Raw genomic sequence first — 17,901 nt, 5'->3', positions numbered from 1 at the left:
AGTTAGCTTGTCTCAGACCAAAGTCTGTTTCCAATTTAACTTCTACGTAGTCATTAATTATTCTTCCAGAACAAATATCCAGTTTTATCTCTCCCCTGCTTAATAACATCCAGTAGTTACCCACTGTTTGGATAAAATTTTATTTAACAGTGTGTACACAGTTCCTCCATGTTCTTCACCTCAGTCAAAGTTCACCTTTTCTGCTGAATTCTTAGCTCACTACTTTCTGCCAAAATGATATCCAGCTTTTCCAATATCTTAGCCCAGAAGTGATTTTGTAATGTGCTGTCTAGTTTGAGTTGCATGTTTACATCAACTAGAGAGTTCTCTGGAGATAACTGTAAGTATTGCAGGTGGAAAATGGCAGGGGATAGGGGAGTATGGTTAGGGCCATGTGATATTGTGAATGACCCGTATCCTAGAGTGGCACCGTATTTTGCTTACTCTGCATGCTGCCAGTGGTAGCCTCAAATCACCCTGTGCCAGAGTTCGGTTCTGGCAGAAATTGTGCAGATTCCAAAAATTGTTTTTGTTGAATGTTTATTTTTGAGAGAGAGAGAGAGCAAACAAGCAGGGTAGGGGCCAAAAGAGGGGGAAAAGAGGATCTGAAGTGGGCTCTGTGCTACCAGCAGACATTCCGAGGCAGGGCTCAAACTCACAAACCTCGTGGTTGTGGCCCCCGCTGAAGTCAGACACTTAACCGACTAAGCCACCCAGGTGCCCCCAGGTTCCAAATACTGTTAAAATGAAAAGAAAGTCTGTAAGATTCCCATGCACATTGGGAGCTAATTCCTTTACACTATATTTTTTAAGGTTTTACTATAAGTTTTATTTATTTTCTGGTGAAATATCTGTACTCTCTCATGGATGAAATCAGTTTAGCGCCTTTGATTCCTTTTTTCTCCCAGAACTTATGGGGAGGATGCACATCAACAAATTATCATAATTTATTAAATAAAGGGGTACAAAACACCATGAGCAAGGAATATAGAGTGCCGTCAGTGGAAACCCAACACACTCATGCATATGTGTGCACACACAAGATCAGAACGTAAAATGAATCTATCTTTTCTCCAGCTCAAGTGACAGCTTTGTTAATTCATGATCAACAATATAAATAGCAGCTTCTAGATAGAATTTATATGTATGCTTTTTCTGTTGTTTATAGCCGTCTGCTAAGAACAAGCAATGGGTTTGATGTCAATAGGCAGAGTGGCTACAGTATATTTATTCAAAATAAGTGATTGTTATGGGTTCTGATGTAAACCCTACAGTATATGGGCAACAGTATATTTATTCAAAATAAGTGATTGTTATGGGTTCTGATGTAAATAGACAATGCATCTGTAAAGGTACAGATGCATTTATGCTTTTGGATGTCCGCTTATGTAAGCAATAAAATATGGTGGCTAAAAAAGCAGGCCACTGGGAGCCAGACTGGCTCCTGTTCCATCCTGGGTCCAGTATTTACTAGCTGTGTAATCTTGGACACTGCATCTGTAAAGACAAATAATCACGTTAACAACCTCATAGGTTGTTATGAGGATTAAATAAGTTAAAACCTGTAAAGCACATGGCACATGTTAAGTGCCTGCCACAGGGTAAGCGCTCTATAAATGTCCCTTATTTGTTTTGCTCACACAAAGCAATAATATTATATTTCATAGATAAAGGTGGGGTTTTTGTCAGAAGTATACCACGGTATGACTTACTAAGTGCAGACAAGGGGGTCCAGGAATTTAATACCACATTTGTGACCTTCAGGGCTGAGATTTAGTTAGGGTGGTAACTGAGAATGACTGTATTTTCAGAGTTCAAATAGGACATTTACTCTGGTATTGTTAGCATATGAAATAGTTAAAACAGGAGTAGAGCCGTTATGTGTGCAGCTTCCAGTAGACTTATTTTCAAAAAATTCATTTTTCTAATTATATAAATATATTGTGTCCCATTTAACCGAACTGTGACAAAGTAAGGGACGGGGTCGTAGAGCATGAAAAGCTGATGGAAGCTTTCAAGATGCAGAACACCTTAGAATATCAACAACAGTTTGTTTTTTCTTCAACAAACAACAGTTTGTTTTTGTGTTTCATTCTGGAGGAAAACAAGAGTATGGTATCTTGAATTTCTTCACTGGGTAATTTAAAACCCAGTTATATTGTGCATAGCAGCTGCACACATCATGAGTTCAGCATCAGTTTCATAGCTGTTACTATGTTCAAATCAAAAACCCACGTCAACAAAATGGTATGAATATTGACTACCATAAATCTTTTTATTAACTCTTTTAGTTTGGGCTTTAAACAAACCTTCCTTTTAAAATTCTTAGTTCTTATCTACTCAGATAGACTCTAATAGCTAATTACATATCCAGTCCTTACTATACTCCAGGTGCTTTTCTAGACACTAGTGTCTTTCTTATAAGAAAACTTTTAGATAACACAGCAACCGCAAGAAGTACTGAACAATTTAATAGATTATCTATAGCCTAGTGTTCTTTGTATAGCATTTATATTGATATCTAGTTTTATGAACTAAAAACCTTGCGTAACTTTTAACTAGTATTTTAGAAAGGAGAGTGGCGTTTTTCAAGGACTATGTTCCACTTGGTCTCTGATGCCAATTAACTAAATAAAACGTTCTCATTCTGCTGCTGTGGGAAACAAGCAACAACAGAAAAGTGATAATGACCTGAAAGCATAATTCAGTCTTAAGCACTGCCAAGGAGATGAAAGAGGGACGAGTCCCAGAACACCTCTTCCTCCTAGCGCTCCCCGCCCGGGGCGGAGCCCTTGCCAGCCGAATGTGGTGCGAACCTCGGACCGGCGGGGCGCTGGAGGCGGGGCCCCGGAGCTGTTCCCCCCGGGAGCCTTGGAGCCGAGCTGTGGGCCCCTCCCCGATTATCGCGGACGCCGGGCGCGTGCACGGGAGCACAGGGCAGCTTAAAGGGAGCTAGCGAGCGGCCGGTCGAGCGCAGCGGTGGCGGACTCCCGGCTGCTGGAGCGATGAGACCCGGCGAGGAGCGGCCCGTGGAGGGGGGCGCCTGCGCCAGCGTCTACGAGCTGGAGCTGCTGAAGCTGCGCGCCGCGGAGCGCATTGACGAGGCGGCGGAGCGCCTGGGGGCCCTGAGCCGCGCGATCTGGAGCGAGCCCGAGCTGGCCTACGAGGAGCACCGGGCCCACGACGTGCTGACGCGCTTCTTCGAGCGCGAGCCTCCGGCCGCTTCGTGGGTCGTGCAGCCGCACTACCAGCTGGCCACGGCCTTCCGCGCGGAGTGGGAGCCGCCGGGGGGCCGCGCGGCGCCGCGCCCGCTGCAGCTGGGCTTCCTCTGCGAGTACGACGCGCTGCCCGGCATCGGGCACGCCTGCGGCCACAACCTGATCGCCGAGGTCGGGGCGGCGGCCGCGCTGGGCGTAAAGGGGGCCCTGGAGGGGCTCCCCGGGCCGCCTCCGCCAGTGAAGGTGAGGTGGGGCCCTGGCGCGCGATTTTCATCGCCTGCCCAGATCGGGTCGGACCCGGGGACGGTGGGACCCGGGGACAGCGGCACCCGGAGCTTCCCGTGCGCATCCGCCCCCTGGGAGACCCGGCCTCGCCTTTGTCAGAAGGCAGAACTCACGGATCAAAGTCAGTAGTTCTCGAGGTGCCGACTCAGCGACTTTATGCAGATTTTTGTTTTCTGCAGTTGTAAACGATTGAGTAGACTCTCCCTAAGGAAAGAACTTAGGACCAAGCCTGGTTTTCGTTGTGATTTATTTTTGGTAACAGAAGTAACCGCGATTTGCTGACGAGGTTGCTCAGTCTCTGGAAGTAGTTATTGTAGGGAAACCTCCAGCCCCTGTGTAGTAGGCTCCAAAACCCCTTTTGTTTGCGACAGTCGTAGGAGCTGTTGTGATTCGAATCGTTGGTATTTGGATAGGGATTTTTCAGTCATTACAACCGCCAAACCTTTCCTCAAAAAGTGGGGAAGTGAATGAATTTTTACTACATAGATGAGTTCATCCTTAAGTTTTAATATTTATTTCCTGATTTTAAGAAATTTCTCCTTTACTTGGGGGAAATTGTCATTTATGTTTGTTGTAGGGCAAGTATAATCTGGTGTTACTGTGTTTTTTCGGATGCTGTATTTTTCATTCTGCTAGCTAAAATTCAACACTTGTAATAAGGGCAAGGCTGATGTTTTATTTTCATATTCTGTAGCCCATTTTTTTCCAATGTCAGAAACTTTCCCTTTTTATCTTAACAGTTGCATCTTTTGTGGCTTTTCCCCTTCAACTGCCTTCTCTTTTCTGTTTCTGGGGGCTTGTTTTTGCATCTGGGTAGGTTTTTGTTTTTTGGTGGGGGCGGGTGTCCATTGTTATTGCATGAAACACGGGAGAGATTTAACTTTAACCAGATTTATGAAAGATTCAGAGACGTCAGCAAGATTTAACTTGAAGTCATCAAATTTAAGGAGTCAAGGGTTCAGAGTAAAAAGCAGGTTAATTTACGAGTTTGAGTGCTTTATAATTTACAAAGAAGGCTGACTTTGGGAAACGTACACATTTGAATGGTAATGCACAGTTTAAGTAAGGTCTTCTCTGAAAATGGAATTTATGTTGATTCCCTTAACAAGCCAATACTTTTTCCAACTTGTTTCATTATATTCCTCTATATGATCTTTGACAGCGTGTTAGATGTTTATAATTTTTCTTTGCTTTTAAAAATTGATTGAAGAAGTTAAGCTTAAATATCAAAGTAAAATGTTTATTCTGTAAAGTTCTCTTTTGTTTAATTAGGTGTTTGGTGACCAGTAAATCTGCCTGGTTGAACTGGTGGAATCGAATTAGTAAGTTTGTGTAATAGTCGGCTGTTTCTAACTGTGGTGTTAAGGTTTACTTAATGCTCTTTATAAAGGTTCAGTGAGTTAAGATCTTTTAATGAGTTAGCTCACTAAGGAAATCAGAGTTCAGGTCTGAGGATCAGAACTTCTAACCCGTGCTCTGCCTGGAGACTGCAGTGTGTCCTGAGAGAAAACACTTCACTCCATGCCTCGAAACCCCCATCCTTGACCTCCCTGAAAGGATGACACACATCGCTCACCTACCTCACAGGGTTGTTGTGGGGATAACTAATAAGCAACTGGAAATTCCTAACCAGTAAAGTGTTTATGAATAATTATATACATTACTAAAAGACTGAGTCAAAAAGAAGCTTTAAGAAGTCTTAAAGAATTTTGAGGAATTCAGTATGTGGTATTTATCTTTTTTCATCTTTGCCTTTAGTGATATAGGAAAAGTTTCCTATAGCTTTGGTGCATATTTTGTGCCAAATTGGTATAATAATGTAAATTTAAATTTGTGGTTAACTTAGCACCGTAGATTTATACCCACTATATTACTTAAGTGTCAGAGTGCACCTGTCTCCATAGTTCAAGGACTTTAATTAGGTTGTGAATACCTATGCAAGGGACCCTGTTTGATATTTTCCTGCGAGGATTTTGTTGTTGTCGTCTTGCTCTGACACGGGTGTATCCTTCTAGGTGGTTGTCCTGGGAACCCCTGCAGAAGAAGATGGTGGTGGCAAAATTGATTTAATTGAAGCAGGGGCTTTTAAAAATTTTGATGTTGTTTTTATGGCCCACCCATCCCAAGAGAATGCTGCTTATCTACCTGATGTGGCTGAACATGAGTGAGTAATCAAGTTGAAATAAGCTCCTTAGTGGAAGACAGACTATTAAAATATTTCTATGTCCTAATTAGAGACTAAAACCCCATATTTATATATTGAAAAGTAAGTTGAAAAATGATGTGATGCCTTACTTGATTTCCATTGAATAACATTTGGTAAGCCTCTTCTATTTGAGATGGTGTTTATAATTGGACTATTAAAATAGTGCATGGGGCAGCCAGGTGGCTCAGTTGGATAAGTGTCCCAACTCTTGATTTTGGCTCAGGTTATGACCTCATGGTTGTGAGTCTGAGCTCCGCATCGGGCTCCATGCTGAGTGTGCACCCTGCGTGGGATCCTCTGTGCCCCTTCTCTGTGTACATGCATGCTCTCTATGTCCATATTGACCACCTTTCCTGCATCTTGTCCCTTCTTGAGAGGCATATATCCTTCCAGGACTTTTTGAGCATATTTATAAACCTAAATAGGTACACATATAAATTGAATTTTAAAGGAGGATTTTCTTCCCCCTTAAATATTCTGCTAAATACATTGTTGGTCTGGCTCTTGCTTTTGATTTTGTTAAGTTTATTTATTTATCTTGAAAAACAGGGAGGGTGCGAGCGGGTATGTGTGCAAGGTAGGGGCAGAGAGAGAGAGACTATCCCAAGCAGGCTCTACACTCAGCATAGAGCCCAAAGCCAGGCTCAATCCCACAAACTGTGAGATCATGACCTGAGCTGAAATCAAGAGTCAGATGGAATAAATCACACTTGATCCTGATAAATAATGGTTTTAACGTACTGTTGAATTTGATTTGCTAGATCTTGTTGAGAATTTTTGCATCTGGGTTCATCAGGGATGTTGGCCTATAATGCTCCTTTTTAGTGTTATCTTCAGTTTTGGAATCAAGGTAATGCTGGCTTCATAGAATGAGTTGGGAAGTTTTCCTTCCATTTCTGTGTTTGGGAACAGTTTGAGAAGAATAGGTATTAACTCTTCTTTAAATGTCTGGTAGAAATTCCCTGGGAAGGCATCTGGCCCAGCACTCTTGTTGTTGGGAGATTTATGGTAACTGATTGAATTTCTTTGCTGATGATGGGCCTGTTCAGATTTCCTATTTCTTCCTGTTTTGGTAGTGTGTGAGTTTCTAGGAATTTGTCCATTTCTTCCAGATTGTCCAGTTTGTTGCCATATAATTTTTCATAGTATTTTTTATAATCATATTTCTGTGGTGTTGGTTGTGATCTCTCCTCTTTCATTTGTGATTTTATTTATTTGGATTCTTTGCTTTTTTTCTTATCAATTTTGGCCAGGGGTTTATTAATTTTGTTTATTCTTTCAAAGAACGAGGGGCACCTGGGTGATTCAGTTGGTTTAGTGTCCGACTTCAGCGAGGTCATGATCTCACAGTTTGTGAGTTTGGAGCCCCGCTTTGGGCTTTGTGCTGACAGCTCAGAGCCTGGAGCCTGCTTCATATTCTGTGTCAAAGAACCAGCTCTTAGTTTCATTGATCTGTTCTGGGTTTTTTTGTTTTGTTTTGTTTTTTGGGGGTTTTGGGGTTTTTTTTTCTGCTTGTTTGTGTATCATCTATTTCTACTCTAGACTTTATTATTTCCCTTCTTCTGCTGGCTTTAGGCTTTATTCGCTGTTCCTTTTCTAGCTTCTTTAGGTGTGAGGTTACATTGTGTATTTGGGACCTTTCTTGCTTCTTGAGATAGGCCTGAGTTGCAATATACTTTCCTCTTAGAGGGAGACCAACCATAAAAGACTCTTAAATACAGAGAAGAAACTGAGGGCTACTAGAGTGGAGGTGGAATGGGGGGGGGGGAGGCTAAATGGGTGATGGGCATTAAGGAAGGCACTTGTTATGATGAGCACTGGGTGTTGTATGTAAGTGTTGCATCACTAAATTCTACTCCTGAAACCAATACTACACTGTCTATTAATTAACATGAATTTAAATTAGAAAAATAAATAAAAAATAAAATATGCTCTCTAAAATGTTTTGAAATATGCTAAAACACTATGCTGAAAAAAATAACCATTAACATTTCTTTTTCTGTAGTTTGTTGTGTTTTGGGGGGTTTTTTATTGTTGTTTTTTTAAAGTTAATTTATTTTTGAGAGATAGAGACAGAGTATGAGCAGGGGAGGGGCAGAGAGAGAGGAAGACACAGAATTCAAAGCAGGCTCGAGGCTCTAAGCTGTCAGCACAGAGCCCCATGTGGGGCTCAAACTCATGAACTGTGAGATCATGACCTGAGCTGAAGTTGGAGGCTCAACTGACTGAAGGTGCCCAGGTGCCCCTATTATGTTTTAATCATACATATATTTGAACCCTGGAAGAACTGGTGCTGGAGCCATTTTCATAAAGGTCATCCTTTTCCATTTTATATTTATCACCAGTTAAAATTCCAGTTTTAAGGTGATGGTGATAAGATATATATCAAGGAACTAACAAATATCCTAAAATCTTAAAAATATATTTGGATGCTTTTAACTTGTTTTTGTTTTGCCAACAGAATGTTTGAAATTCATCAAGGACTATGAGCATACCAAGGATTCTTAAATCTAGTATATTAAAAAAATAAATCTAGAATAGTTTTTTAGTAATTTAAATGTGGATACTATTAGTTAGGCTTAAAAAGTGTTGCCTATACAAGTCCTCTTTATAAATAGCTATTTAATATGCAATCCTTTCTTTAACCCTTAATTTTTAAATTGTATCTGAGCAGTTAGATTGGCATGAGAACTCTCTGGAAGTGCAATAACAATAATTGATAAAATTTTGAGGTATTAGTGATGCAGGTGTTTTGGAACACTAATAAATGTTGGTCAGAAACAACTGACTTAATGCTAGAATATCTTATAATATTGTGAGTATAATCTGGTATTCAGTGGTTGTCTTAATTAATTTCAGAGTGTCACCTGTTTCTTTTTCTTCACCTGCTCCTCCAAGACAGAATTATCTGAGTTTTGCAGACCTTTTCCATAGAGTTATTACGACGTGGTGTGAATGACAGGAGCCCTCTTTTTTCTAATTCCAGTGCCTAATACAGAATTGCATGTTTGTTTGAACTGAGCTGTGTACAAATTTAATTTCTACAGGGGGTTGGTTGAGCAAAGTTCTCTTTTTCTCTCTATTTCTTTTTCTCTTTTTTTTTGAATGCTTTCTTTGTGTCACTCACTGTATTACATAATAGTAAACTATAACTAAGGTATATAAATTGCTATGTTATTTCTACAAATGATTTGCAAATAAAAATTCCAGCGGTGTGACTTAATTCTGAATAGTTGTTGGGTAATTCTAATTACAGTACCTGGATTTTCTTTGGTGACTTTGCAAAGAGTAATTCCAAATGATGTTTTGTTTCTTAGCGTGATTGTGAAATACTATGGAAAAGCATCTCATGCTGCTGCATATCCCTGGGAAGGAGTAAATGCATTAGATGCTGCCGTTCTCGCCTACAACAACCTGTCTGTGTTGAGACAGCAATTGAAACCAACCTGGAGAGTTCACGGTATGAATGTCAAGTATTTTGTGTAATGGATGGTGCTTAATATATTTCAGTGCAATGTAATTCGTATGTAATTATTAAAAATTGTAAACATTTTAGGGGCGCCTGGGTGGCTCAGTTGGTTAAGTGTCCAACTTTGGCTCAGGAAATGATCTCACAGCTTGTGGGTTCGAGCCCCATGTCGAGCTCTGTGCTGACTGCTAGCTCAGAGCCTGGAGCCTTTTTCAGATTCTGTGTCTTCCTCTCTCTCTGGCCCTCCCCTGCTCATGCTGTCTCTATCTCTCTCTCAAAAATAAATAAAAAACATTTTAAAAAATAAATAAAAGTAAATTTGTTTGTAATTGAACTTTTACCAATTTCCTTAGTTTTCCTAAGAGAAATATGTAAAATAATAATTTTTAAAGCAAGTCAAATAAATTTAGATTTTTATATATCTATTTCAGTTATTATTTTGAATGGATAAGTATTTCTTCTCAGTGTAATTCCAAATAAATGCATTTGTTTTGACAGTTAATAGTGCTTAGTGATCTTTGACCTGCATTGGTTTCTTCCTGGCATAAAAATTATATTCCCAGAGCCAAATGCCATTGAAAATATTCATAGGATTCTAGAAATACAAGGGTAATTATAACCTTATACCATTTTTTTCTTTTAAGTCAAAAGTTTATCAGAATGTATAACTATTATTTATTAAGCCTACTGAACTAAAACTCTTTCGGAAATCTAAAGATTGTTATAAAAATTTCTATCAGTTTCTTTTTAGTCATGCAATGTAATTTCTCCACATTATTTAATTCCTTTGAATTAAGTATGTATAGACAGTTTTTTCCTTTAACCAGAAATTATTACCCTATATATAGAAACTTTTTTACAAAAAAAAAAGAAAAACTTTTGTACAGCACATCAAAATCTTTGATCGGTATATCTGTGAAGCTAATAAATTTAAATTGTTTTTCTTCTTGAATATATTGACTGAGAACTTTACGGATGTATTTAAACTTAAAGAAATGGTCTTCAAGCTTAATTTCAGTAATTTGGTTCCTTTTATAGGCATAATAAAAAGCGGTGGTGTAAAACCCAATATCATTCCTTCTTATTCTGAATTAATCTATTACTTCCGTGCACCCTCAATGAAAGAACTTCCAGTTTTGACCAAAAAGGCAGAAGATTGCTTCAGAGCTGCAGCTTTGGCTACTGGATGTACAGTAAGAACTTCTAAGAGTTAATCTAAGTTATAATCAGAGGTATATGTGGGGTTGTTAAGTTGGAGTATTGTTAAATTAGATTAGAACCTAACTTGCCCCTTTTTCATTTGGCAATGTTTTGAGTATTTAATATCAATTGACTGATGGGTGATGTGAAAAGTCTTTAATTTGTATTTATCTTACTCAGTGCCCACATAGAAAGGACTATAGTCATCTTATTGCACTGTAATTAGAATCATTCTTGATAATGCTGAGCTAACATCCCTGCCTTTTTGCAAGTTACAGCCTTTCTTATTGGCAGTTGTGTTTTCAGAATTGCTCAGTATAGTTTCTATCAAGGAAACTTTATGGCAAAATCAGCAAAAGGTATTTTGGGTGTAATTATTAGATATGTGCTGTAACGATATAAATACTTATGGCTTGCTGGAATGAAAGTTAAAATAGACACAAAAGTTAGTGAAGAAGAAGTATTGTTCATTTAAAACACAAAGTCAGTGACATTTCTGTACCAATCTCGTAGGGTATATAGCAGAATGAGAAGTCTCAGAATTACATCAGTCTTGCCTGGGGTGGAGCTTGTAGTCTACTGGGAGAGACAAGATCTGAATCTGTGCCTCTCAGCCTCCTGATTTTTTAACTTTTGGAAATATTATTTAATAACTTTGGGCCTCCATTTTCTCTTGAAAAAGGGAGATAATAATATAATCTATCTCTGGATTCTTGTGAAAATTAAAGAGTTAGGACCTAGACCTCATACTTAACTACCTTATTTGTTTCTGCTCTCATTAGACTAGAGATATATGATTTATTCAGATAGTAATAGTGTCTCACAGTAGCAGTGATTCTCAGACAGCATATATGTTAACTGTCCAGAGAGTAAAAAGTTAATCTTTATCCCTTATTTATAATTATAAATATAAATATTGATAGAATAAATACATGAACTATTATCATTAACTCAGTATCTGAAGGTATAATATTCTCTTAGAATAAGGTTCATATTTATTGGATTTTAATCTATATTTTAAATAGTCTCATAATAAGTTTTTATATTTTGGCTGACTTGTAATATATGACTCTGTTGTCATTATTTATTCTTTTTTTTTTTAAGTTTATTTTGAGTCAGACACTTAACCGACTGAGCCACCCAGGTGCCCTGGGTGTCATTATTTCTAACTTAGATGTTGCTAAAAGTAGAAGAAATGTCAGCTCTGCCATTTTATAATTGACTTTTACTGATGTTATGACAATTGCCTTTAGTTTGCAGAACATTACCCATTTTGATTTAATCAAAACTAAATCTATAAATTCTCCTAACTGGGTACCTATAAACTGCTTATAAACACTGAAATGTTGAAGTTAATAAATGAGGACATGGGGTTCATGGTGGCTTAGATGGCAGAGCACGCAACTCTTGATCTTAGGATTGTGAGTTCGAGCCCCACATTGGGTGTAGAGATTACTTTTAAAAATAAACAAATAATAAGTGAAGACCGTAGCCAACCCTTCTTCACCATAAACCTTCTGCCTCTCTTAGGGTACCTTTTGGACCAGTCATTGGTATCAGTGTTGGCTTATATTTTGAATATGAATAAAGCTTAATTTTTTTCTTTAAGAGATTGCAGCCTAGAGCAGTGTTCCTCAGTGCCTGTTTTTTTGGATCACCTGCATCAGAATTACTTGGGGGTGCCACTTAAAATGGAGATTCCTGGGTTCCCCCCACACTTTATTTAAGTTACTGAAGTTGAGACTTACTGGCTGGCAGGGTGAGATGATGTCATGTGGTTTGGTGCATATGTAACATGAAGGGGATAGGGTCTGAGAGAAGTCTTATTACAGATTTTTTTAAGGTAAAATATTTAAGAGAATTTATATCTGTAAGGGAAAGCGTACCCTCTTATACCTCTTGCTGGTTAGAAAAATAGATAGTGAATTTGAGTTTTTTATTTCAGAATTTGTTTTATAATTTTTTTTAGGTAGAAATTAAAGGTGGAGCACATGATTATTACAATGTTCTTCCCAATAAGAGCCTATGGAAAGCTTATATTGAAAATGGAAAAAAACTGGGAATAGAATTTATTTCCGAAGATGCAATGTTGAATGGCCCTTCAGGTAATCAGGTTCTCTCTATATACTATATTGTGCTGTTTGAGGAAGGAAAATACCATCTTTGGTTAAATGGTTTTGTTTACCAGCTTTGGAGGTAGAGAGGTATTGCTCTTATTTTAACAATATTTTTCACAAACTTAATGTTTAGGGGAGAGAAACTAAAGAACTCTTCAGTGAATGTAAAGTGTTAAATAAGCAGATTTGCTTTTAGAAATAGCCAACATACTTTTTCCTTTGTATTCTAAATATTTCTAGTGTTTAAATTTGCATGGTTCTAATTTTTAAGTAAGCTGCATAAAGGAGAAATAGAATTTTAATTCATTGTCAGTCCTCAGTAAGCAGGCTAGCAAGCAGTTATGAGGAGGCATGCCAGTTGCTGAGGAGTAACTATTATGGTTGTTTACTAAACAACTTAGATTTTAAATAATTGTATTGAGGGCTATTTTAGATATTTTTCCCATTTTATTTTTATTTAAAAAAATTTTTTAATATCCATTTATTTTTGAGAGAGAGAGAGAGAGAGAGAGGGGACATGCAAGCAGGGGAGGGACAAAGAGAGAGGGAGACACAGAATCTGAAGCAGGCTCCCGACATGGGGCTCAAACCCACAAACCGTGCGATCATGACCTGAGCCAAAGTCAGATGCTTAACCGACTGAGCCACCCAGGTGCCCCAGATTTTTTCTTTTTTAAAAGGTTCATTACTAATATGTTTGCATGTCAGAGATGTATCTCCTAAAATATAACAATAGATACTGATGAGGTGAACTCAAAAGGACTTGGCCAAGGCAATGGGGTATTTATGTCATTTACTGAGATAAGGATTTCTTTCTTTCTTTTTTTTTTTAATGTTTTTATTTGTTTCTAGAAGAGAGAGAGAGAGACAGCGTGAGCAGGGGAGGGTCAGAGAGAGAGGGAGTCACAGACTCTGAAACAGGCTCCAGGCTCTGAGCTGGCAGTCAGCACAGAGCCCTACGCGGGGCTCGAACCCACTAACCGTGAGATCATGACCTAAGCGAAAGTCGGACGCTTAACTGACTAAGCCACCCACGCGCCCCGGATTTCTTTCTTTTTTTAATAGTTAATTTATTTTTGAGACCGAGAAAGACAGAGTAGGAGTGGGGGAGAGGCAGAGAGAGAGGGAGGCACAGAATCTGAAACAGGCTCCAGGCTCTGAGCTGGCAGTCAGCACGGAGCCCGATGCGGGGCTTGAACCCACGAACCGTGAGATCATGACCTGAGCTGAAGTCGGACGCTTAACTGACTGAGCCACCCAGGCACTCCGAGATAAGGATTTCAACAGAAAGCAGGTTGGGGTATGGTATATTGGTATATATTATTAGTATGTTAAGTTTGAGGTGCTTACGGGGTTTCTAAGGGGAACTGTTCAGTAGCCTATTGAATTTAGAACCCCTAAAAGATGTCTAGGTTGGAGATATAGGAGTTGTCAGTATCTGAAAAGTAATTGAAAACATAGAAGTGTGTGAGGTTGCCCAGGTACACTGAGAAGAAGCCCAAAGGTGACACCCTGGGGGTTGCCAGCACTCAGGAAACAGTCAAAGGAACCAATTTAGAGGAGACAGATAGTGGCCAGAGAAAAGGTCAGACAATCAGGAGAAAGAAGTCATGGAAGCCAAAGGAGTAGAGAGTTTCTAGAAGGAAAGGAGTGGTAAATCATTCCTGGTGCTGTAGAGATTGGATGAGTATAGTCTGTCATCTATTCAACTAACAATTAGAAATTCATGGATTATCTTACCTTTCCAAGGATCTACTGATTTTGGAAATGTTACTTTTGTGGTTCCTGGGATTCATCCATATTTTTACATTGGATCTAATGCCTTGAATCATACAGAACAATATACTGAAGCTGCAGGTACGTGTTATTAGAAGTGAATGTGCTGGCATGTGCTCTCTTTTTGTGGTACTAGTTCCATGTTATTTCATGAGCTGACTTCGCCTCAGAAAATACTGTATTGTGGTGAGCATTTGGAGAGGCGGTTTAAATATTAAGAGCTAACCTGAAAACCAGTATATAAATTTTTAATAAATAAGGAGGTTTCTTTCATTTATTTTCTCCACCTTTTAGGGTCACAAGAAGCCCAGTTCTACACTTTGCGTACGGCCAAAGCTCTGGCAATGACTGCGTTGGATGTTATTTTTAAACCAGAGTTGCTGGAGAGAATCAAAGAGGACTTTAAGTTGAAACTTCAAGAAGAAGAGTTTTTAAATACAGTAGAATAAAAGATCTAGGAGCCACTTACAGATCACTAAGAAGTACTGATTTTTTTCTTGAATCTTCTTTAATGATCGAGGAGGGTATGTTTAATTTTAGTCTTAAGGGAGTCAAATTCCTCTTCCCTGAAAAGTGAGGCCATGATGTGGAGAAAACACATTACCTCATATCTAAAGTGAAAATTTTCAGGGGCCAGGGGACTGGCCCATTTGGAGGAGTGTGCAATTCTTGATCTCATGGGGTTGTTGCGTTTGAGCTGATCTATGATGGCATTTCTTTCTTTTTTTTTTTTTTAAGATTTTATTTTTTAAGTAATCTCTACAACCAGTATGGGGCTCAAACTCACAAACTCAGGGGTGAGCTAGCCGGGCACCCCTGTAATGGCATTTCTTTTTCTTTTCCTTTTTCTTTTTCCATTTCTTTTGTGATGGCATTTCTTAAACAACCTGGGTGATCCATGGTTTATCAGTGATAGTATTTTATAAATACATATGTTGTGTAACTGTATTTTAAAAGATTCAGGAGATTTCAAACTTTATTAATTCAGAATTGACCCATGAAAGATTTTTTTCTTCCTTCCTTCCTTCCTTCCTTCCTTCCTTCCTTCCTTCCTTTCTTTCTTTCTTTCTTTCTTTCTTTCTTTCTTTTTTTGGTATAGTATAGTAAAATAGTTTTAATTAAAATAGTTTAAAATTCAGGCTCTAAATTTAGGAAAAGTTCATTTTGAATATCTGATTATATCTGTGTTGACTTAGGGAATCTTTTCGTTGACAATAAAAGCAGGTTTTTAATCACAAATACTGTGGGAAACAACCAGAAACTCAGGTATAAAGAATAATCTTCAATTTTACCATTTGAAGGAAAATGGGAAATGTTCTTTTTTTTTTTTTTTTGCATAATTAACTCGAGAAGTGGTATTAAAGTGCTATTCCTAATTCCATATTTCTGTATTAGGAAAACATATAGACAGACAGGGTTAGACTCTTCCTGTGAAGTGTTTAGTTGGTAGCGTACCCTCGAGGGACTTCATGAGAAGGGAGCAGTGTCCATTTGCTTTGAATGTTAGTGTCATATAACTGGTCACCTCTGCCCAGCAGCCCTATTCAGGTTTCTACTCATAAGCCTGCCTGTCCAGTGTACTGAATTTAGGGGACAGAATTCTAAACCTCCTTAGGCCCCATGCTTTCTCAATATTAATTTAAAAGTATTCTAAGATTTTTCTTGGTTCTCAGTGTGAATTTCTTGAACGTAATAAAAGAATGTGAAAAAAGTACCTACCAAAATAAATACTTTAAGCTGTGAATGTATTAAAACTCTAGTACTTTGTTTTAAAGGAACTCCTCAAAATTGAATGTATTCCAAAAATGGAAAGGGAAAGAGAAAAGTAAGCATTTGGCCTCTTTGCTACAAGCAAGTCACTCAGGGCTCCTGAACCTTGAGCTTCCCACTTGGAAAGTTAGATCACTTATTCCTACAGTCCTTGGAACCTCTAATTCCTATCCAATCTGAAATTATTTAAAATTGAAAATAAAAGAAACGTATATTTTAGGGGTGAGTTAGTAGTTGAGAATTGCTTTTCTTCTATATGAAGGGACTACAAGCTATGGCCTCGTTGGGTAAGCACCTGATTTTATATGGCCAGCATGCTGAAAGTAATCTTTACATTTTTAAGGGGTCCTAGGGGGAAAAAAAAAAAGTATCAGAGACCAAGAACAGATCATGTGACCTCTAAAACTTAAAATATTTACTATGCAGCCCTTTACTTTAAAAAGCTTACCAGTCTTTGTCCTATATAACGGTAAAATAAAATCTTTCTCTTTGACTTACATCATATAATCAGATCTTCTGCTAAGATAAAACTTCAAGCCTCTGAATTGAAAATGTGGAGAAAGGGTTTAGATGGCAGTGCCCTGGCACTGACCGCTGTAATGCGTGGGCAGTTTGTCTTTGGAGTTCCGGCGTTTCAGAAGTTTGTTTCTTTTAGCATTTACTTTGCTCTGAGATACAACTACCCTAGTGCCTTAAGACTCCTGGATGCAAGCCAGCCTTACAGCTCTTTCCATCGGCTTTTAGAACTGGATCTTCAGTGACATGCTTTGTCTCGCTATTTATAACCACAAATAGTCATCACTGGTGTATATTTTACAGACAGGAAACGGATCAGCAGAGGCTTTAGTCCGAGACTTGGGTGTGTTCAAGATCACCTGTTTATATGGATGGAATTAGTTTCCTCATTATCAACTTAATAACTTTCCCAACTACAGGTTTCAAATGCCTTATATAAGCCCTATACTCCAAGGGGCACGCTTTTTATCTTCTAAAGACTTGATAACAAGAAGAACAAACAAACACTTCTAGAACAGTGATTGTTAACAGGTAACCCAGCACACTAATGTTCTCTTATTTTTTTGTGAAGTGTCACAAGTTCATTGTTATTCATACAAAGTATTTTGTGTTTTGTTTGTGGTTAATTTACTTTTAAAAACAAATTAGAGAAAATTTCAGGTTAGCAATTACATTGTTACCAATTCACTTGCCACTCTGAGAAGTATTCTCGCATGAGAGAACGAGGTGTGGAGTTGCAGTTGCGGTGCAGGTATAGTCTGCACCAGCACTGTCTACCGTAAGCCAGAATGTGATGTGCCACTGAGATTTGCATCCCATCTGAGTTCTGTAATGCTGTGTTTTCCTTCCAGTTTATGAAAACTCTGGTCAGAACATGGGTTTATTCACTGGAACATGTCATGGATTTACCACCTCAGAAGAGGTTGAGAACTGATGCCCTAGAGTCTATCTAGAAGTATGGTGTTTGTTGTTGTTGTTGTTGTTTATAAAGCTTATTTGTTTTGAGAGAGAATCCCAAGCAGGCTCTGCTGAAAGCACAGAGCCTGACATGGGGCTCAAACCCACGGATTATGAGATCATGACCTGAGCCAAAATCAAGTGTCCGATGCTTTGAACCAGCTGAACTACCCAGGTGCCTGTGGTGTTTCGGGTATTTTTTAGTAATAGATCTTACCTTGACATTTTATATTATTTTACTTTGATGGTATTTAGTATAATTCAGATTTTTAAATCCCTTTCGGTTTTTTATATACCAGTGAGTTAATTGAGACACATAACACCATAAAGTATAAATAACTATATACATAAATGCTGAAGTCAAAATCTCATTCTAGAGGAACCAGT

General features: G+C 38.5%; 1 protein-coding gene across 1 annotated transcript; it reads left to right on the top strand.

Annotated features, from left to right (window-relative positions):
• Window positions 1-2,901: 2,901 nt before the first annotated feature.
• Window positions 2,902-15,034, top strand: PM20D2 (peptidase M20 domain containing 2). Its single transcript, XM_039232165.1, has 7 exons — window positions 2,902-3,461; window positions 5,519-5,667; window positions 9,027-9,169; window positions 10,217-10,371; window positions 12,348-12,483; window positions 14,245-14,352; window positions 14,566-15,034. Exons 1-7 carry the CDS (start codon window positions 3,006-3,008, stop codon window positions 14,718-14,720), a joined length of 1,302 nt encoding a protein of 433 aa, XP_039088096.1. The 5' UTR covers window positions 2,902-3,005; the 3' UTR covers window positions 14,721-15,034.
• Window positions 15,035-17,901: the final 2,867 nt, after the last annotated feature.

This window comes from Hyaena hyaena, unplaced genomic scaffold (assembly GCF_003009895.1).
Source record: "Hyaena hyaena isolate Hyena2069 unplaced genomic scaffold, ASM300989v1 scaffold_66, whole genome shotgun sequence".
NCBI classification, from domain to species: Eukaryota; Metazoa; Chordata; class Mammalia; order Carnivora; family Hyaenidae; genus Hyaena; species Hyaena hyaena.
Note: the sequence above shows the minus strand (reverse complement) of the source record. Positions and strands in the feature narration are given on the sequence as shown.